General features: G+C 39.9%; 2 protein-coding genes across 6 annotated transcripts in view; one reads left to right on the top strand and one right to left on the bottom strand.

Annotated features, from left to right (window-relative positions):
- The window catches only part of il12rb1 (interleukin 12 receptor subunit beta 1), a 23,763-nt gene extending 9,355 nt beyond the window's left edge, over positions 1-14,408 (bottom strand). Inside the window, exons 1-9 of one of the 4 annotated variants that reach the window (XM_046049689.1) lie at positions 14,296-14,408; positions 13,961-14,091; positions 7,842-7,965; positions 5,098-5,249; positions 3,668-3,810; positions 3,536-3,575; positions 2,998-3,123; positions 410-486; positions 26-260 (exon numbers count right to left, since the gene is read on the bottom strand). In XM_046049689.1, the coding sequence (XP_045905645.1) occupies positions 26-260; positions 410-486; positions 2,998-3,123; positions 3,536-3,575; positions 3,668-3,810; positions 5,098-5,249; positions 7,842-7,906 (838 nt within the window). In that variant the 5' untranslated portion in view covers positions 7,907-7,965; positions 13,961-14,091; positions 14,296-14,408. Of the gene's footprint in view, positions 1-25; positions 261-409; positions 487-2,997; positions 3,124-3,535; positions 3,576-3,667; positions 3,811-5,097; positions 5,250-7,841; positions 7,966-8,861; positions 9,018-13,960; positions 14,092-14,295 lie in introns of those variants that run through there. The other 3 variants (XM_046049690.1, XM_046049688.1, XM_046049687.1) reach the window with 3 other exon arrangements.
- Positions 13,647-22,351, top strand: part of klhl26 (kelch-like family member 26) — a 17,926-nt gene continuing 9,221 nt past the window's right edge. For both annotated transcript variants that reach the window (XM_046049692.1, XM_046049691.1), the window contains exon 1: positions 13,647-13,898. In XM_046049692.1, coding sequence (XP_045905648.1) covers positions 13,849-13,898 — 50 coding nt within the window. In that variant the 5' untranslated portion in view covers positions 13,647-13,848. The remainder of the gene's footprint in view (positions 13,899-22,351) is intronic.

Genomic DNA, 22,351 nt, shown 5'->3' with positions numbered 1-22,351 from the left:
CACACACACATACACTTTAGCCTACTTTTTAAATCTGCAGCAGTTGCGGCAGGTACTTGTATGACTGCTGGAGGAGAATACCCTGCTCTGTTTATGGCGAAAACAGAGATGTTGACAGCAGAGTATGAGACATAAGTGGTGTATGTATTTTTTTTTATGTCATAGATAGGTCTCATTTTCCGACAAGGACATCCACGAGAAGAATGTGTGTCATTCAGGCTGTAATTCACTCCACTGACTGCTGCAGCAGGTGGCACCGGCTGAAGAGCAGAAGAGAGCTCAGTTCATACAAACACAGCAAACTGTTAAATTATTCAAAATTATGCATGAAGCTTTCAGTTCAAATCAACATTTCTCACAAAATTCTCTAAACACACAAGTGTTTATGTCTTCCACATCACTGGCTCACCTTTAAAATTAGTGTCACCATTCGAGTCCCATTTGCTTTAGTTAGTTCTGTTGTCATGTAGACTTCTTCTTCAAGTTCTGCAGTAAAAACACAAAATATTAGTGAGCATGAAATTTATGTTGAATATTTTTAAATCTTGTTTGAAACTCTTTGTCTCAGCTTTTTTAACAAAAACCTTTACTGGAATAAATCTTAAATATTTTTCTGTAAAGCTGCACCAGTTCACAGTTTACCATTTCCAAAAGCAGGAAAGAGGCATCTGTATAACTTTTGAGGAATTAAAAGTAAAATAATGTTGATGTTAAAGGTGTTCAGATGGGGCTTTTAATTTCTAAAATATATATTTCATGTTTGAGTTTGGATTTATGATATCCAGTGTGCACAGACTATTTCAGGCTAGTAGTCATACCTGAAAACACAATTTAGAGAGGGTAGATATCAGTCAGTGGGGGTTTGATGCCCTTCTCTGTTGTAGTGACACTTTGTGATTTAGGTTTACAAATTAATTGGACTTACAGTAGGCCTAGTGCAGCTTTAAAATTATTTAACATTTACCTTTTGTAATGATGTATATCACTAAACAAAAATTATTTCAATCACAACCAGTGCTTGAAGTGGGCCGGTCCTCACCGGTACGCAAGTACTGGCACTACATTATGCTCTAGCGTACCGGGACTTTTTCTTGCATACCAACACTTCTCACAAGCTGCCGGTACAGTTTTCTGCCCTCTCCATATCAGGTTCTCTGGTTGTTTCCTATGGTCCTAAATAAACTAGTAGGACGTTCCCTGCCTAAGGATTTACATAGTCGAATCAGAATTGTCTATTCTTGCCTATAGTCGACTTTATTAGTCACTGTTTCTTGTACATTACACTGTAGATTTCCAACTAAACTGAGGCTTACTGTTGACCCTTTTCTCTCTGCTCGCCTGCCATTCTGTGTGCCTGTCAACTAACTGTACATGCACATCGCGGTACTGTTTAAAAACGATATATTATTCTTTGTGAGGTTCATCAATGTTGATAAATGATCCTAACGTCTCACGAGGGGCAGGCAACTGGGCACAACACCGGCAAAGCTGGGGCTCAGTCTCTTCAGCAAGTGTACTTCTGCCACTACACACATACACATTATGGCCACACATGCGCACTGACGCCCCCTTCCTTAAGGGTTAGGGTTACAATTTTGGATTTATTCTTGCACTTTAAAAACATTTATTAAAAGCTTCTTTCTTTTCATCTGTTTATTTACAGCATTACACATTGAAGTGTATATTGTAATTAGGGCTGCAACTAACGACTATTTTGATAGTCGATTGATCTATCGATCATTGAAACGAATAATCGACTATTCGGATCATGAATCGCAAAATGATGCAATGCCTCTCATTTAGCTATTAGCCTTTAAATTAAACCGGAGGTTGTTTTAGGCATGTGCTAATTAACAGTCAAGACAATAAAATAAATACAGCTTTCAAAAATGCATCTTTTAATGAACGTATAATATAAGCAGCTGATCTGAGTTTCCCCTTACTCAACAACTCACAAACCTCCGTGATTTTTTAAGGGAGTTTGGGGTGGATTAGCCACCGCCTCACGCACAGACAGGAACTGTTTTCTCTTCTTTAGAAAGTATGAAATTGTTCGGTGTTGTCTAATCTTGCGCACTCGGCAGCAACACGTTCTCCAGCTGGGAACGTCGTCATGAGCGATGCATCGTTTATGATTGTAAAGTCAGGGCACAACTGGAATTTGAACGCGGCCGTTGTGTATCATAATTATGTGCTACTCACAGCACCATACTGTCAAAATCAATCAAATTGAACAACTGTATAGAAAACGTTTCAGCTCATAACGTCAAGTAACACGGCTTTAACGTGAAGCTAGCTCGCTAACTAGTTTACCGAGACGAGTCTTCATCATCCACAGAGCCACAAGGTTACGCGCCTCCTCTTCAGATGCTCTGATGTTTCCAGGAGAGCTCAGCTTTGCTGCAGTTCATGACCTTTCTGGCTGTGTGAAGAGTGAAATGCAGCCACACTCTGGAGGTTTTAGGTTGTGAAGGTGTTACTGCAGCTCTGATGTTGTTGCAACTTTACTGTTCACATCAATTTACTCCGTTAAGCTGACGGTGTCGCTACGGCCCGATGACGTCATGAACGAATCGATTATTAAACTACGTCGATTAGTTGTTGCACCCCTCATTGAAATAGGTGGCATTTTAATTTATGCAAAGCTTCGACTGTGAGATTGACAGTCGAATCAGGCTCTGCACATCGAATCTTCGACTATTCAGGCCCTATAAACTGTATTACACAGTGGGCATTATGTGACGCTCACCTGTTCCTGTTGCAACCAGCATGTTAATCTCTGTCTGAATAGACAGAGTAGTCTCTTCATAAAGTCAATCGTCAATGCCACTTTTCGTGAACTTTCCAATCACATCGTTGGTGGGGCAGGACTTTAAAAGGCGTTTGTGCTACACCACCTATTTTTTTTTCCACTTCAAGCACTGGAAAGAATAATGGATTACTTACAGTATAACATCCAAAGTAGTTACCGATACACCGTAAAATAAATGACGTCACCTGCAGGAACAATCACTTCTTGAGACCAGTCGCTCCACAGTGGGTTGATGATGGGTGGATTTGACTTATGTCTGATTTGAACCTGGTAAGCTGAATTCTTCAACAGATTCACAACAGTGACCTGGTCTGTTTAAATAATAAGAAAAACATAAAATTCTTGTTCCTCTAACTTAATTCCAGGCTGAACAGCAGGGTTTTGCTGTCTTTTCTGTTTCACCTCTGACCACACGCAGTCTTAGCTTACAGCCCCTTCTGTCTCAGCATTAGTAGAACTACTACAGTTGTTGGGAAATAAGTCTAAAATGTATTGTGTTCTTGGGAAAATAGTTGGCAATGTAAGAGAGTTGTAATCAGTTGGCTAAAACATCACATACAAAACCATTGGTATGATCTTTCAGTGTGTCTCAGATATACTGTATATCCCAAAGAAGCACGGAACAAATAAATCCCTGACAACAAATATAAAACAAGGCTGAAATAAATTTTCATTCAAAAGTTTTTAAATACAAAGATATATGACACATAAGAGACTACTCACACATTAGAGGCTCATCTGTGATATTTGTTGTTATTAATCTCTGTAACAGCAATGGATAAAATGTTAAATATGTTCATTAAAGTAAAAGAACAGGTTCACATACTCTAAATTTGTTAAGAAAATTTGCCTCACCTTCTCCCATGATTCTGTGGGGAGGTCACGTTGTCGGAACCAGATCTCGGCTAAAGCTGGATGGTTTTCTGCAGGTCTCCATCTTAAGATGAGGTTGTTGTTTAACCAAGAAATGGAAATATTTTGTGGTGCTTCGTACTTAACTGCAAGCAAATAAAAAGCAAAATATTTTGTATATGATGTTTTTTACATTTAACATTTTAACATTTATTTACTTTTATATACATTTCTGCTTTGTCTATAGTAACATTAGATGGGATTAGATAAGTCATGCAAGCCTTCAAAAATTTCAAGATGAGTAAAACACAATGCACAAATAAATGTAGAGTGATTTGTATCTGTAAATACCAGTAAATCTGGGAATGAATCTGTGTCTCTAAGTTACAACTATTTTTATATTTATATTTATTACATCAACATAGTATTGTTCAATGGAAATGGTCATGGTTTAGAATTTAAGTTCTGTTTTATTTTGAAGTTTTCTGCCTCTCCTGTCTGTGTGCTCCTTGTCTGAATATGTTTCACCTGTGTTTAATCATCTAGCCACCTTGTGCATTTAAGTCTGTCTCCCAATTGTTTGTTGTTAGTTCATCTTCGTATATGGCTGAGCGTACATGCCTGTCATTTGTGTTCCCAATTTGACTCCCTCTGCCTATGTACTGGATTTCTGTTGGATATACTTTGGAGCTTGGATTATTTTTTTTGCTTTGCCTTAGGTCTTCTGTTGTGTCTCTGTCCAGCCCTATGGCTGTCCGCCGGAGAGTACCAGCTCTTTTTTCCTGCTCTCAGTACACTAGCCCCTGAAATCCCTCCTCCAAAACTCATTCAGCTAACCCCGAGTCGACTTGGACTTGTTTTGACTTGTTGATTGTCTGAATATGTTTCACTTTACTAATCTTCCTGCCACCTTATACATTTAAGTCTGTGTCTCCCAATTGTTTGTTCTAATGTTGTATTAGTATATCGTTGAGCGTACCTACTTGTCCTTTGTGTTCCCCATTGTTTAATTCCCTCTGTCTGTGTTCTGGACTTCTGTTGGATTTACTTTGGAGTCTAGATTATTGCTTTTTAATTATGGACTTTAGATTTTGCCTTCTGAACTGCCTGCCTCACTTTGTTTGCGAGTTATTTTCATCCTTAAACTCTAAGAACAGAACCTGCTCAGCCTTGGTGTCTGCATTTTAGTTCAGATCCCCTGTTTTACTACTTATAAGCGTGAATAACCATGACATATATTTGTGAATCTACAGCTATTTAGATGGATATGAGTTGTAAATTGATATGGATGCAGATTTACAGATACACTATGGGACTGTTCTAATCCCATACATTACAGAAAAAATAAAAGCTAGCTTGCAGTTAAGTACCATTAAAAGGACAACAGTGTCTTTTAATCTCCCATGTTGTTAAATGAGAGGAGCATCCAGTACCTGTGTGGACGAGTACAACAGATGTCCTGGTTGATGTGCAGCTTGAGTTTCCTACGTGAGCTTCTACCCAAATATCAACTGGACGATATTGGATAAGTTGTTCTTCATTGATGCAAGACCATGTCTCCTTAATGCCTCCAAATTTTCTTCCACTACAGATGAATATGTAAAGAACTTTGAGTGCAGTGAAAATGGCAGAAACTGAGAACATCCCACCTGTCCCTAGTATTTAGGCCAATTTATACTTTACTGTTGAGTCTACATTATACCCCCTGCTGTACCCTAAGCCATACCCTAAGCCGTACCCTATGCTGTACCTTATGCTTTACCGTATGCCACACCATACACCTTAGCCTAACAGGCACCTCCCAAAAATGTAACTACATGTTGTGGCAACACAGACCGCAAGAATTGTGATTGGTTGACTTGGTTGCATTTCCTCTTACACATTTCCGGCTTGTCTCTCTTCTGCTTCAGTTGGTTTAAGGGTTTTACATATCAGCCCCTCTGACACCTTCTCTCATTTCTTCATTTTAGTAATTTCACTAAAAGTAACTTGTTTTTAGTAGCCTACACCAACGAAGAAGAAGAAACTCTACACCGTGGAACTTAGAAACCCCACCACCAACTAGCATTTTGGCAGTGTAATTGCAGAGCGACGCAGACACCAACGTATGAGTAAATGCTCACGATGGCACGTAGCCTACACCGTTGGCTATGGCATAGACTCGACACAGACCTTGACCTTTAGACTAAAAGTGTATTTTAACTTTGTAGTAACGTAGTGAGTTTACAGCTTGTATAAGAATGTAAAGAACTCTCTGAGGATCTGAAAAGAAGAATGGTTGCCCAACATAAAGATGGCCTAGGCTATAAGAAGATTGCCAAGACCCTGAAACTGAACTGCAGCATTGTGGCCAAGACCATACAGCGCCTCAACAGGACTGGTTCCACTCAGAACAGGCCTTACATGGTCGACCAAAGAAGTTGAGTTGCTCATGCTCACCGTCATATCCGGAGGTTGTCTTTGGGAAATAGACATATGAGTGCTGCCTGCATTGCTGCAGAGGTTGAAGGGGTGTGGGGTCAGCCTGTCAGTGCTCAGACCATACGCTGCACACCGCTTCAAATTGGTCTGCAGGGCTGTCGTCCCAGAAGGAAGCCTCTTCTAAAGATGATACACAAAAAAGCCCGCAAACACTTTGCTGAAGACAAGCAGACTAAGGACATGGATTACTGGAACTACGTCCTGTGGTCTGATGAGACCAAGATAGACTTATTTGGTTCAAATGGTGTCAAGCGTGTGTGGCGGCAACCAGGAATACAAGACAAGTGTTTTCTTGCTTACAGTCAAGCATTGTGGTGGGAGTGTCATGGTCTGGGGCTGTATGAGTGCTACCGGTGTTCTGACGATATATGTTGCCTTGTCGAAAAATGCTACCGTAGCGCAAATCGATAGCAGTCTATCGAGTCACTCAGCCCTATCGAAAAATGCTACCTTATGTGTTCCCATTTCCCATTTTATGACGTCTTCGGTTTTTAGATTATATTATAACATAATTTCAGGGGTAGCATATTCTGACTATTATCCCCTATCAAATAATGCTCCCACGACAGAATAATTTAATTTTGCACCACTACTCACTCCATGTGTACTGTAATGAGATGGGGAAAATGTTGAATATATATTATAACATCTTTATTTAAGAGTTTAGGAGTAGCACTCTGATAGAGCAATAATTATTATATTTGGATATTGCTGATGACTAGCCGCTGTCTCGACGGAATGCCCAACAGCAAGGTTGCACAGATTTATGGGCATGGAAACAGACCACGCTTGCGTGTGGTGCGCATGCGCAGAACCGCTAAGTAGCATATCTCGATAGGTAGCATAAATCGACAGAACACCGGCACTGGGGCGCTACAGTTCAGTGAGGGAACCATGAATGCCAACATGTACTCTGACATACTAAAGAAGAGCATGATCCCCTTCCTTCGAGAGTGGGCCGCAGGGCAGTATTCCAACATGATAACGAACCGAAGACATGATAACAACACCTCCAAGATGACCACTGCCTTGCTAAAGAAGCTGAGGGTAAAGGTGATGGACTGGCCAAGCATGTCTCCAGACCTAAACCCTATTGAGCAGCTGTGTGGCATCTTCAAATGGAATGTCGAGGAGCACAAGGTCTCTAACATCCACCAGCTCCATGATGTCATCATGGAGGAGTGGAAGAGGGCTCCAGTGGCAATGATGAACTCCACGCCCAAGAGGGCGCTGGAAAATAATGGTGGCCATACAAAATATTGACACTGTGGGCCCAATGTGGACATTTTCACTTTTCAGGGTTGTACTCACTTCAGTTGCCAGCAGTTTAGACATTAATGGCCGTGTGTTGTATTATTTTGAGGAAACAGCAAATTTAGTTATACAAACTGTACACTCACTACTTTACATTGTAGCAAAGTGTGATTTCTTCAGTGTTGCCATATGAAAAGATATGATCAAATATTTACAAAAATGTGAGGGGTGAGGGGTGTACTCATTTTTGTGAGAAACTGTAATTCCCTTTCCTTTCAAATATATTTTTCCACACATTATGTGACTGTATCTCATATACAGTGTATATTCTACTAAAATTTGGCAAATATTCCAAACACCTTTTACATAATTTTTGACATATCTCCCTAAACTTCAGCCTGACGTATTTGGGATTTCCTCTCAAACTCAAAACAATACTCACTCAAAGTAAAGGTCAAATGTCACATCCCTCTCAGTCATATTCATGCTCCATTCACACCTGTACATGGACTCCTCAGTGTTTCTTCTGAAGCACTGAGGACTGGAAGGAGCCTCACATGCTGAACCTTAGGAGTAAAACATTTAAAAATTATCCAAATAATTCATTTTAACATTTATTTTAAGATTTAAACAGAAATAAACAAAAACATTTTCTTTGGAGAAAACATCTTATGCAACAAACCCAATGCTAAAAAATGATTGAAGTTTTCTTATTTTATTTAAACTTTTTTGCTGTTAATCTACTTTTAAAGTTACCTCTTGATTATATTGTTTCGATTTTATCATTGTATTATAATTATTCTGTAAAGCATTTTCTAATGTGTGATACATCATATTAAACTTGTCATTCTGACATGGTTAGAGGTTTAGTCCTTCCGTCCAAGCACCGAACCCGTATGAACCATTGTGCTGAGCAAACTCAAGCTCAAAACTGAGAAAACAGACATCCAACCTGCCAACATGTAAAATGTCAATTTTTAACAACACTGTGAAAGGCTAGCCCTTAGCTGATGATACACGGAGCAACTTTTAGAGCAATGGTGCTAGGCAATGTTGCCGTCGATGGTAATGAGTAAAAATTACCTCCGTAACCCCCTTACCCCACCACTCCGCCACCCTCTCTGCTGCTATCCGTTCAAAACATAGTCTGACTTGCCACCAGCAAGATTGCCCAGCAAAATTGCTCAAAAAGTTGTCCCGTGTATCATCAGCTTTTCAGTGATATTCTAAGGGCAACGCAATGCGGATGTAATCTGTTAGTGGAAACCACATGCTGCTGATAAGCTAACCAACATTTTGTGGCTGTGTTTTACTTGTAGTGCAAAAACAATTCTCACTTTCATATGTATGATTAACATTCGGCACTTGATACCATCAGATAGAGGTTAACAGTAAACCAAAAGTTGCCATAAGGTTACTTAAGTGAAGAAGCAGAAAAGATGGGGTTTTTATATTTATTTACCTTTGCTGATCGTTGTAAGGAACATAAACATAACAATAAGTCCATGAAGTGAACGCCAGTGTTTCAAGGTTTCCATGAGGTATAGTGTAAAGTCTAGAAGGATCATTCGTCAGCGTGTAAGAGTCCATGTATTCAACCTGTCTTCATGGAACTCTGTTGTCTTTCTCATAAATGTCAGAGAAGTCTCATATCTCTCAGGTTAAATGAGCTGCAGCAAAACCACAAGTGTCAGAGGCATGGGGGAGGTTGGGTTGGTAGACAGACACAGCAACCATTCTGAAAGTGACAACTCTTTGAAGTCATTTTGTTGATTTTCTTCTCATATTTTTTTCAGGTTAATTTCCCTACAACTGTTTTTGTTCTCTGCAGGCTGACTGACAAAGACATACCGGAGGAGACTGTGGAAACTACAGTAACAGAGTACAGACACCTACGTCTGTCTAGTGTTTTTTATGCTCATCGCTAAGTAAGCTGCATGCAGACTATCATTGCAGAAAAAGTGTGTGTTAGTCAAGGAGTTTCAGAATAAGCAGCACATACTGATCACTTATTGGATCTCTACTCTATTTTGTCTCCCTCTTGAACATGTTGCTATATTATTGGTCACAGTGACACATAGAGTTACAGCTCAATTTATACCTGTGTAACTTTTGTCTTCAACTTGTTTGATGTTTGACATTCTTAAAGCCTGTCTCAAAATACTTTCTCACTTCCCCGCCCTGTTTGCCGCTTTAAAAGTAAATCTTTTAAAACAGGTCACAAATATACAAAATCCTTTTGATGTTACACTGACTTGGTGTCCCTGTCGTTGCCACTACGGGTCTGGAGCGCCTGGTATTGCACTATCTAGCATTGGAATCATGGGCATGAAACCTATTGCGAGAATGGTGTAATGCTTTACGGCACCATATTACACTAGCCAACTATCCTTCTAGTTCGTGTTGTGGGCCTGGAGACTATCATTCTGCAACTCCTCCTCATCTTACATCCTCATTATTTTTCCCATTTCCCATTTATACAAGTTACAGTTTCATACGGTCAGAATCACTTGCACTTTTAGTGCAGGTGACTTTTGTTCCCATGTACTAGACGAGCATTAGATATGAAGGATGATTCATTGTAGATCATTGGCAAGGGTTAAAAATTACACTGTTAAAAAAAGTGGGTCGAAGATCTTCTTTCTCTACCTTTGGCTTGCTGTTTTCATCACCTCCTCAAGCTGCTTTACTTTTTATCCACTTCAGGCTGGGCAGCGGAGCAGGTTGTCCTACAGAGACTGTAGACTCTACATTACAGCCTCCCTCAGCATTTTTGTCTTGAAGAGCTCAGAGATAAACTTAATGTTAATGAGCAATGGGATGCTTTGGTATCATCCAGAGCTGAAACACCTCCTCTTGCTGACATATTAGAAGAAAATGAACATGTTTAGGTGCATGTACATTACGTGCTACCTCTTGGTTCTTCACACAGCATAGCACATTGTTTTCTCATCTTTATTCTTCATGTTGCCGTTTTTCCTTGCTTTTTGATTCATTCACCTTCTCTTATTTTGAATAGCGTGCATAGCAGCAGCACTTTTAATGTCTTCAAATGTCTTATTGTATCTTTAATGTGCTTAAGTTTGATGTTTTTATTCTGCTTATCTTGCTGCAAAAATAATTTATTCTTGTGGGACAATAAAGATCTAATCTAAAGTGAACTACTTAACTTTGTGTCTTTGTGTTAACTTTTTCCCCTTAATGTCACAAATCTCAAAGCTTCTCTGATCAGTTTGATGATCTGACTTGTCCGTAGACTTAATAATTTATATATTCTTATTCATAAGGCCGTTCTTGGACTGTGTCCTTCATAACTATTGATCCTTTAAAAAAGTATGGGACATTATTATCTTCCCTCCCATGACTTTTATTTTCTGCCATACTGTGTCCATACAGTACTTACTGAACTGGGGAAAAGGGCTTTTAAAGAGGTGGTATTTTTTATCCTTTATTGAGTTATTGACCTTTTTTGTGCATGTAATAGGTTTGCAAGGTGAAAAAGCCCAAAGTCTTTTGTCTCAGTCGTTGGGGGATGTGGTGGTTCACTTGTACTGTGTGATCAGTAGACTTTAGCTTCTATCTTTCATTTTATTCAAGTCTGTTTGAGTCAGTTTGACAGCCTGAATAGAACCTTCAAATGTTTAATACAACTGCAAAACTGTCTGCTTCTTTCTGAAATCGCTTTTTCCAACAAATTTGACAATATTTCTCCAGGGAGTGCAGTAATAGACAGTGGCAGCGCCAACAGTTTGTCGGACTTAGCAACAGTAACTAAGGGGGCTGGGCTTAGTGAAGGGTCAATTGTCAAAGACATATCAGTTTAACAGTACAAAATAAATTCTGTCTTCTGACACTTGCTGTTGTCTTTCAGCTAACAGAGAAAACAAAGTCTGACTCCATTTTTCCCAGCAGATGACCCTGGATCTACAAGGATTTGGGCATTAATCACTTGTCTCAGATTGCAGAACTCTTCATCACTGAAAAGAATTATGGGAAAGCACTCCAGTTCATCCAGGCTGAAAAAATGTTCTATTCAGTGGCATTGATTGCGCTCACGGCTCTTCAGGGGAGCACAGGGCCTCAGGAGGAGGCTACGCGGGGCTCTACAGGATGGACAACTCCAGAGGAGCTTTCGGAGCAGGCCTCCCAGGCACAGCACCTCGAATGGCTGGCCCAGCTGTGCATCATGAGTAAACAACCTCATCTTGCTCTAGAATAAAGCGGTAAGGCTACAAAGATCCAGCAGAGGGCCTTTGGTAATGACCACCCCATTACAGCCACCGTCTATGCTGAGATTGGCAAGACTGAATATTTAGACTCACTGGGTCAGTGTATGTCTGCACTGTCCAAACGCTTCGCTGCTGCAGAGTCAATGAGAGACACCGTCAACCGTCTTCCTCATTCCCACCGGGAGAAACACTTAGAGGTCCGCCACAGAAAGGACACCCACCACCAACAGGAGGACACACCGAAACATAAGGTGACCAATCGCAAAGTCCCCACCTCCATTCTGAAGAGGCCAAGTCCCAACTACGGGTCAGACACAGAACCCAACCATAGACAGAAAGACGAACGGAGGGTTCAATTCAGGGAGCCAGAGACCACAATATATGACTGTCTTCAGTTGATTCCCAGCTCCACTGAGGAGGAAATCTGCAGCACAATGTTCTCTCTCCTTATCTATTGCTGAAGAGAATATACTCAAACTGCATGAATGCTAATGCTTTTGACAGTGTTCCTCTTTATAATCGCTTGAATCCCACAAAATATCCTTGATCCTAAATGTTATTATTCTTCTATATTGTATATCTGCATCTACGCAATTATCCAACTTTCAATTCGTTTTTTTTGTTACCTGGTACATTTCTATTTTAAAATAATAATATTCAGGTTTTAAACGTAATGTCAAATGCTCATCAAGCTTTGGACAAATGTATGGATGGTTGTGGCTCAATAAGTATTTGCAGTCTGTTAAAAAAAACAACAAAAAAAACAGATGTACTCCCTATATCTATATCAGTTGCAAAAAAGTTTAACGTTGAGCCCTGGAATGTCAAAGCAATATAAGGCTAATAACGCCTCTATAGAAGAAAGGAATACTCTCGACTCTGTACTGTCAAACTAAATTTTCATTAGCAATAAAACAATACCCAGTGAACTCATGTCCTGTTTATGTACATTTAGCTTAGAAGGTGCATTTCATGGCTGTGCAAACATTTATGGTCATTTTGAAAGAAGTGTCTTTATGGAGGATTTTCTTGATTCCTACCGTTTTATGATTTCTGTCTGTCACTGCCTATCAAAAAAAAAAACTAACACAAAAACCCAGCTCATTTGTAGATCAGCCACTTCCTTTTCGTCCCTGTGATGTCACAGGGATGAAAGCTAAATGCGCCTCATATAACCCTCGCCAAGCGGCTAGTCCGACACGCCCACAAAAACACTGAGCTGCAGCACACACCTCTCCTCTCTCTTCCAAACACTAGCTACCCTCCATGCAGTCAATGGACATAAAGTTGATACTGTGATGTAGAGACAGAGAGATAAACAGAAAGATACCTTTATTACAGATTAATAACTGACCACTCTGAAACTCTTGCTACAGTCCATGTTGCCAAGCTGGTGGGCAACATGTAGCCTACAGCTGAACCTCGCTGACCCGCCCTTCTCTGCTTCTGATTGGCTAGTAGTCCTTAACTAGGAACTGTGCAACTCCCAACAAAGATCAGTTAGAGACGTTAAAGATGTATCACTCCATAGCTAAAATGAAGCCTTCAACACAGGGTGAAAAGTGGAGCTGCAGCAAAGTGCAGTATGAAAAAAAATATGGTGTTTTTTAAAAATGAAACCATGTAAACCTGTTCTAGTACAACCCCTAAATACGTACATATGTATGTAGGCTATCATTAATAATAATAATAATAATAATATAATAATAGCTTATTATACATAATAATATAACACTCACCATTCATTTAGTGCTTTTACTGTTGACAGTAAATTAATTTCCCTGGTTAAAGCCTACTTTTGTACTTATTACTAAGTAAAAGGTTGAATGCAAGACTTTAATTTTTAACTGAGAATTTCTAGGTTATGATAATGCTGCTTTTACTTAGCCTATAAGTGAAGGATCAAAATACTTCTTCCACTACTGATCCATCAGACCACTGGTCAATCTCCAGCAGCCAGTACACCTGTAGATATGTAGCAGTGGCGCCTCCGAGTGGCCAAAAACTGTCAGTACAGAAGAAAGAGGCGTTGCAAACAGCCGGTAGGAGAGGTCAACACCGTGTCCACTACAGGACCTCAGACGGACAGCTATTTTTAGTCCGTGCCTGGATAACAGTCTGTTTCTACAGTTTTAAAACAGCATGAACAGGCTAATCGTGCCGTTGACCTTCTGGTAACATTTCTGAAAATGCCCTATGCGTGTTGCTCTGTGCTAGAAGATGGCGGAGTCGGATGGCGGGGATTTCGCTTCGAAACATCCACAGAACAGGTGAGTGAAGCGGGGTGAGGATGTGGTGTGTCCACGGTGTTGGACTGGTGCCTCGGTGTTACCTTATAGGAATCCTCCACGGCTCCGGGACTGCAGCCCTGTTCAAGCGCGCTGGAGCGTCCTGGTGTCGCGGCTTGAGTCCAGGAAACACCGAGGAGCTGTCCCGGGCCTCCGGTCATCCACACTGCCTGCGCTTTGTATGAGTAAGGATGTAAGAATTGTCAATTTACAGGAGAAAACATAACTCAGTCTGCTGTAATATAGCAGATGAACTTCAACACATTTATTGGCTATTGGTAAAGCATTTCTTATATTATAATGGAGAAGTCAATACTTTCAATGTTGACATTGTTGATTCGATAACGCAGCCCAAGTTTCACTGCCATGATTAGTTTACCTTAACTGCAACAGTAAAGCAACAAAACACATCCAAAGTTAGGTGCAACAATGCTGCCTTACAAGACCTACAAACAAATTTGCAAACTGTGCAGGCAGTCTGTTTACTTGTTTTTTTTATCACTTATGTCATTTTGAATAAAAATCAGATCGGCTACAATACTATGACTGATATCAGCTCTGTCTAGCCTGAACGATTCCGGAAATTTGAAGCTGTTACTGAGATCGATATTTGAGAATTTTTAAAAATTAACAATATATCAGCCAACAGTCTTTTTTTTTAAACAAAAGAGCAGGACAGAAACATTTTTGAATAATTTTAAATTGGTTGTTTTCCGCAGTAGACCTGTCACAGTAGGAAAATCACAGGTGTAAATAATAAAATGAATGAAGGCTGGATTCCAATAGGACAGGATTACTGGGACACAATACAATACAGTACAGTTACAGTAGTAATAGCTGTGCTTTTTCTACTATGTTAAGTCAAAATGTCTGCTGTGATAATGGGCTACTGTAACCAAGATATGTACTACAGAGTGGGACAGTTTACAGTAATAAAATTAACTTGTATGGCCTGAATAGAGCAGTCCTATTTTCTGAATGATTTTCTCTGGGTTGTGAGAATCTTTCTGAGCTCCATGAGGTTTTTTAAAACTGGTTAATTATTGACTGGTTGACAGTAAGGGTGCTCCGATCGATCGGTCACCGATCATAATCGGCCAATAATGGCTTTAACTAGTTTGATCGGTGGTCGCTAAAAAGGCCGATAAGAAAAGCTGATCAGATGATACAATACTCGCCAGACAAATTTTCAATGACAGCTAAAATGTTTCACTATGCTGTGTGAGCGGTTTTCAAAGCTAGCTAGCACCAAAGTCCTTCTCAGACAAGAAGGGATTAATGCACCCACATAATCATTTACAATTAGAGTTGAGCAGAATTCAGACAAGTGGAGCAACACGCAGGAGCGATCATGTGAAACTGTCCCAGCCGTGCTCATCTCACTCACACGCCACCTGCAACCGGAGTTTAATAGACACAGCGCATCAGGCAGAGAGAGAGAGACTGATCTTTCAATGTGAGTTTCCTGATGCAAAGAGCAGCGCTACTCAATCAGCTGACTGCCTCTCTCTCTCTGTTTTCGTTACAAAAACGGAGACCTTTTGCTACCTTTTCCGCCTCTTGTCCAGATTAAAACGGTGAATCAGAAGATGTTTGTTTGAAAACGCTGCTGACCCGATGGACAAAATAGAGGACTTTATAAAATGATGACACACACTCACATTTGGCTTTGTGAGCCGGTCTTATCAGTCATGCAAACCAAAAACACGATGCTTTACAGAGTTTTAGTTTTGGTGTTTTTATTAAAATATAAGTACTGTATAAATAACACTTAGCAGTTAGCCTAGCCTACGGTGCATGTCGCTGTATTTACACTTATGACTCCTCTCTGTAGCCCTTCTCCCTGCTCCTCTCTCCACTCCTCTCTCTCTCTCTCTCTCTCTCCCTAAAGCCCACAGAACCTGCCTGAGCTTTCCAGAACAAAAAGCAGCTACTTCAGAGTTTATCATCAACTCATGATGCCTGTGCTCCTTTATCTCCTAAATATTTTGGCTACAGCCTTTTTTGTTGCAGTTTTTATGGTTTTAGTAAATTTATAAAGATGCTGTTTGTTCTGTTTTTGTAGTTTATTCCACAGTAAAGCTATATTTATTAAGCTATAAGATGTTCCCAGTAACCAGGCAAAGGCTGCTATGGTTTAAGTCTCTTACACAGATTGAGCGGAATTTGTTGCCCATGTTTCCTGGAAATAAAATAAACGTTGTCATTTCATGATACATTATCATCTGTTAACTTTAACACTTAATACATTGTTTTTAGGACCAATTAAATAAATATACAGTATACTGTATAATGCTACATGATAAATAAAAGGCTCCAAATAGACCCAGTGATCGGTATCGGCCGATGCTGCTTTCAGTGATCGGTGATTGGCCCAAAAAATCCTGATCGGAGCACCTCTAGTTGACAGATGTTTAATGTTGTGTTCACATACAACACAAATTTAATCTTCGCAACCATAGACTGTATATAAGAAAACTCTGGTTATAAAACTGGTTTTATCGCTGGACAACTGCTGAGTGTTCACACACAAAGCAATAAGCGAATAAACACATCCCGCCAATACTACAGCTATATGAATCCAAAGTAAACATTTTGCTGTGATTTAATTGCAATAAAAAGGTGAAACTGATGCCGAAATAACTACAATATGATGCCCATTTGTTAGACATGAATTCATGCTTTGTCAGGTCTTACAGCAAGACAGCAGAACAACAAATTTTTAAATGTTTGTTTTCTGAATGGAGTCTAGATTGATCAGGGCTATGCTATGCCAACTTGTTCACAGTAAAGTACAACGATAGCTGGAAAAGAGACACATATTTTCTGAACTCACCAGGTAGTTCAAATTCCTCGCTTTCTTTTTTCAAATCAATGTCCAGTTTTGTCTGGTTTTCATATAAATATGAAGTAGTAGTCCAACAGAGCTCTGGATGCCAAATGAAGCTAACAACAACAGTGGATAGGGATGCACCGAAATGAAAAACAAGTAAATTTGCATTTTTGCCTTTTTTCTTACCATTGCATAAATTAAATAGTCAAAATGTGCTTTTTACTCAGTGTTTGCTGTAGGATTTGGAGAGACTATGGTGGGCTGGTCAGAGGCCCAAGAGGGTCGAGTAAAGTAAATTACATGTGTCCATTTACTTTTAATGTACACATGTAATATGTTTTATACTTTCTGTGAATATAATCCAATTAATGTTGTTATCATACTGAAAAGGCACCTTATTTTGAAAACCGGACGTTGTCACATGTGTATCCTCAGTATCCTCATGCTTAATTCATCAAGTCCGACCAAGAATTCATAACCTCTGTTCTCTCTGACTCTCATACTGCAACATCTGTCTTTGTAAAGAGAGAAAATGACAAAATAAAGTCTCTAACCTGCCTGTCGACTTGCCCAGGTAGGTGTGGCTAGCTTAATCGCCTTCACAGAAAGGAGTTACAGAAACACTCAAATTGGGTCAGACCGTTTGTTGCCTTTTCTAAGAAGTCAGCCACAGATGGAGTGGATGTGCTAGGAGACAATTCAGCAGAACAGTGTCTGCAAATAGCGATTTTTGCGTCTTTCTCAGACACAAAGACATCAAAATGCTTCCACACTGCCGACATGTCAACGTAATTGTTGTTGTTTTTTTGCTTTTGTTGAAAAATTATAACTCGAGTGAACCAGCGAATATGCAAATTTGAATGCAGGAATTCGCATCTTTGCATTGACTTTGTAAGTAATTAAGCCACCCAAAACGCTAGATTTCGCTTTCAGTGTGAACACAGCATTAAGTCCTCAGTCAGTTTCTTCAGGAAAGAACTTTGGACTACTTTTTACTGGTCAGGAATTAATTTTGTCTGTGGCAGCACAACACATTACACAAGCCATCAGAAAACTCACATAGGTTAATCTCACCTTCCAAAGTCCTTTCATTTTTCCCCGATAAAAGGATATGAAGAAACCAAGAAACTCACTAGCTTAGCAACATTAAGGCTTCAAACCACCCATACTGCAACACTGTTGTTGCAGTGTTGTCAACATGCAAATGCCTACTCCTAGAAAATAATAATGACTATACTTCTGTTAAAACAAATTTCAAGGGCTAAATTGACTTGGTTTTAATTTTTTTAAGCCAAATTATTAAATTATTGCCTCAAATACCAATAGCGGCATGGATGGAAGATCACTTGAGTGGGCAATCCTGAGCTGAGTTCATTTGAGATAAAGGTTCATGGAGGTGTTTCCGCTGCAGCCAGGTGGGAAAACGCCAGCTTAATGTGAATTAGGGCCGGCAAATGTGCTCGAGGTAGACAAAGAAGGAGAAGGAAACAAAAGTTGACAGCATTGGGTACATCATTTTGCAGGAGGTCTCAGAGAATTTATTAGTATGTGAGTGATTGCTTTGTTTAAGTGCATTTGGATTTCGTTATTTGTTTAATGATTTGCATGCCGCAAAAACATGGTTAGTTTAAAAATATCAGTGTGGCACTTATGGAATGGTGCTGTGACCTTGTTTATTTTGTCTGCTTTGATTTAACAGCGCGGTTGTTTAGTTTACATAATTGTTTACTGTGCTTATTAGTCGCAAGTCAGGATAGCGGTCGATATTGTTTCTTCATATTATGTCGTTCATGGTGGAAATGTGAACTTGATTCATTTTAGTATTCAATGTAATGGTTGAAATACAGATTAGCTGGTTCATTAAAGAGGTGTGATTAAAGTTTAATTATTATCGTTAGTATTAATCTTCATAGAGGACCTGCTTTAATTATGTGGATTATGTGATTAATAACTTTATTTTAGAATATTTGTTTAATTTGAGTCACAAATGCTGGCAGTGTATAATTGGAATATTATTTAAATAAGGTGCAGAAAAGGTAAAGAAATGTGGACAAACAGTTTGATAGTTTTTCACTGCATAGAAATTAATACTGAGCTGATGTGTTTTCTGTTTTGCATTTAAAGGTTATCAACCTATTAAACTCCAACAAAATGATGAATTACAACTGATGGTTGTGAAAAATTAAATAAATTCAAAGAAGATTTTAAGGTTGCGCAAGTAGTAGTATTAATAATAATCTTTATGTATAGAGCACTTTTAAATCCAACGTTAAAAAGTGCTTAACATAAAGCAGTAAAAACATGTAAAACAATACTAGAAACAAAATCACTTATACGTCAAATAAAATCATGTAAAATCCGGGAATGCTCTTCGATAAAAGTATGTTCTAACAAGGGATTTAAAAGAGTTTACTGATTCAGCAGACCTAATTTCCTCGGGTAGATTGTTCCAGAGATCTCAAGTTACGAGCTAGTATGTAGGGTACTAGTAGGTCAGCGATATAGCACGGTGCCGGACCATGTAAAGCCTTAAATCTCATCAGTAAAATCTTAAAATCAATTCTAAAACATACTGGGAGCCAATGTAACGAGGCCAAAACAGGAGTGATAAGATCACGTTTCTTAGTTCTAGTTAAAAGCCTGGCAGCTGAATTCTGAACATACTGTAGCCGATCAATAGATTTTCGATTCAGGCAGGTAAAGAGACTGTTACAGTAGTCTAAACGTGAAGAAGTAAAAGCATGTAAAATGGTCTCAGTATCTTTAAAAGTTCGGATTTTAGAAATGTTTCTAAGATGATAAAAACATGATTGCACCAGCTTTGTTGTGTGCTGCTCAAAACTGTCAATGGGCAGGTACAACTGTGTATCATCTGCATAAAAGTAGAAAGAGATACCATATGATGAATATGATCACACATAATGAAAATAAAATGTGTCCCAAGACTGACCCCTGCGGCACACCATACTTAACAGTAGAGTATGAGGCCGTATAATTATTCAAAGACACCCCCACCCACCGCCTCATTCTCTCCAACAGGATGCTGTGGTCAACCATGTCAAACGCAGCACTAAGATCTAAGAGTACAAGCCCAGAGCACATTCCACTATCTGCAGCCATCAAAAGATCATTGGGAACTTTGAGCAATGTTGTTTCCTGAATGTATTTCCTGAAGCCCGACTGAAACTTTTCAAAGATGTTATTTGTTTCCAATGTATGGAGAAGCTGCTTGGACACAATTTGTTCTAACATTTTAGCAATAAAGGGCAACGTGGAGATTGGTCTATAATTTTCGGGGAGGGAGATGTCCAGTCCCGTTTTTTTAACAGTGGGTTCACACACTCAGTTTTAAAATAATCAGGGACACGGGGGATAAAGAACTATTAAAAATCGAGAGCAAGCAAGACCCTACAGAATCCATGACTCTTAGTAAAAACTTTATCGGGATTACATCCAGAGGACTGGAAGATACACTCCATATGTGATACCGTTTCTACAAGTTCCGTAAATGTAATTGGATAAAACTGGTTAAAACTGTCATGCTGTGGGTGAGGAAAATCCGAGTAAGTGGCACATTTTTAATAAAATACGACAACACCTCACAGTCAGCATTACTTTCAGTAGGGGCACAAGGTGCGGCCGGATTTGCCAGCAGATACCTTGGGTTATGGTGGTGCGAAGAGATAAGTTCTGAAAGAAATTTTTTTCTAGCCTCCTTAACCATTCTATTATACTGTGATAGCAGCTCCTTCATACTAGCATAGTGTACTTGGAGTCCAGATTTCTTCCACCTACGTTCTGCTTTCCTATGTTCCCTTTTTAAGCTGCGAGTACTGTCATTGAGCCAAGGCTGCTTTTTATCTCTGGCCTTCAACTTAACTTTAAGGGGTGCTACAATATTTAGTAAGGACAAGCAGATCGCATTGAAATTATCCACCAGATTGTTGGCATTGGAATACTCAGACAAGTTTGGGCTTTGACTGTCAAACAGTGTGCAGAATTGAGCCACACTATGGTCATTTAGCATGTGAGAACATATGGCGTGGGATAAGACTGTGGGATTAGCAGGTGACTCACAGTTCAAACTATACATCTGTGGTCAGATACTGCCATATCTAGTAAATCCACAGTAGAAATTCTGACACCTAAAGTACGACCACGGACTCTGGGCTGATTAAAATCATAATTGGAGGGACACAGTTCAACAGTTTGGCTATGATTATTCATTTGAAGCCATGTTTCTGTTAAAAACGACATAAAATCTAAATGTTCAGATAAAATAAAATCTAAAATAAGTCTTATTGGAGAGGGATCTCACATTAAAAAGTGCCATTTTAAGTATATTAGTACTAGTAACTACATTTGGTTCCTTTGCTTGAATCTGTAGGAGATTATTATTCCTGTGTGTCCTATGCACATTTGGGTTACCATACCTGTGCGTTGTGATTACCGGAATATGTGATGCCCGAGAAATAGCACTAGCAGGTGATGGCTTTCTACACCAGTAGGTGGCAGTATTAAGTGGTGTGGAAGAGGTGGTCTGTTCACTGACCGGTGATGAGTTCAGGTGTGCTGCAAATAATCTAGGCTGGGACAACTCTAACGTGGAGGCTGGCAGCGGGGTTATGGTGTGCATCTCTCAAGTTATTGGTATTACACAGGGTCCGTTTATTCCATTTGACCAGCCTCTGCGAGAAAATTACAGGAATTGAGCGAGGGTCAATTATGCTAACAGAAATGGAACGTTTGCAAATGGTGTACAGAGGAGAGGGAGAAGAGGGGAAACAGAGAGCAGGTGATGTAATTAGTCAATCAAGTGCAGGGAAAAGAACACCGTTCTGCAGGTTAGCTGCCAGCATGCGACTGCCTAACCTGTTTGGATGTAGTCCATCTCGTGCGAAGAAGGTGTGGCAGTTCCAGAATAAGTAAAAATTGTTAATAAAACCAATGCCATGAGTGCTACAGACTTGAGCCAGGTGTGAAGGCTGAGGATCCTGCTAAAACGGCCAGCTCCACAACCCAGAGTGGGGATTGGAGTGGAGATAAATACCGACTTTCCACTCCTGTTTAGCAGGTCAAAGAGGTGAATAAAGTCAAGTTTCGTCAGCTCAGATGGCTGTTATTAGGTGTCATTTGTGCCAACATGTACTATAATTTTCCTGATGGTCGTTGGGAGCGAAGCGAGGAGGCCAGGGAGTTTTTCAATTATGTCGGGGGTTGTAGCACCAGGGAAACAGTTTGTGACTGCATTTGCAAAGTGGATATTTTGCACTAAGGAGTCACCGATTATTATTGAAGTTGGTTGGATGAGAGGAGGCATCATGGAGGGTCGAGGCATGTGCCATGTTTTTGCGGGTGGTCACTGCCAGAGGGTTCTGCAGCAGGGGGGCGCAGTCTCCCTCGGCTGGGGAGATTTCTGCTGTCTGCAGCTCAGTGACCCTACCAGATCCTCTCCTGGTCATAGCCTCTATCAGCAACCTGCGGCGAGTGGAGGAGGAGGAGGAGGAGGAGGATCTGCCCGTTTGGGGATGGTGGCGAATATCCAGAGGGGAAAAGTCTGTCCCGCGTATCGAGGATATCGAATCTGTTGGCCAGCGGGAGG

This window comes from Micropterus dolomieu, linkage group LG05 (assembly GCF_021292245.1).
Source record: "Micropterus dolomieu isolate WLL.071019.BEF.003 ecotype Adirondacks linkage group LG05, ASM2129224v1, whole genome shotgun sequence".
Lineage (NCBI taxonomy): Eukaryota > Metazoa > Chordata > Actinopteri > Centrarchiformes > Centrarchidae > Micropterus > Micropterus dolomieu.
This window is presented reverse-complemented; position numbering and strand designations above follow the sequence as displayed.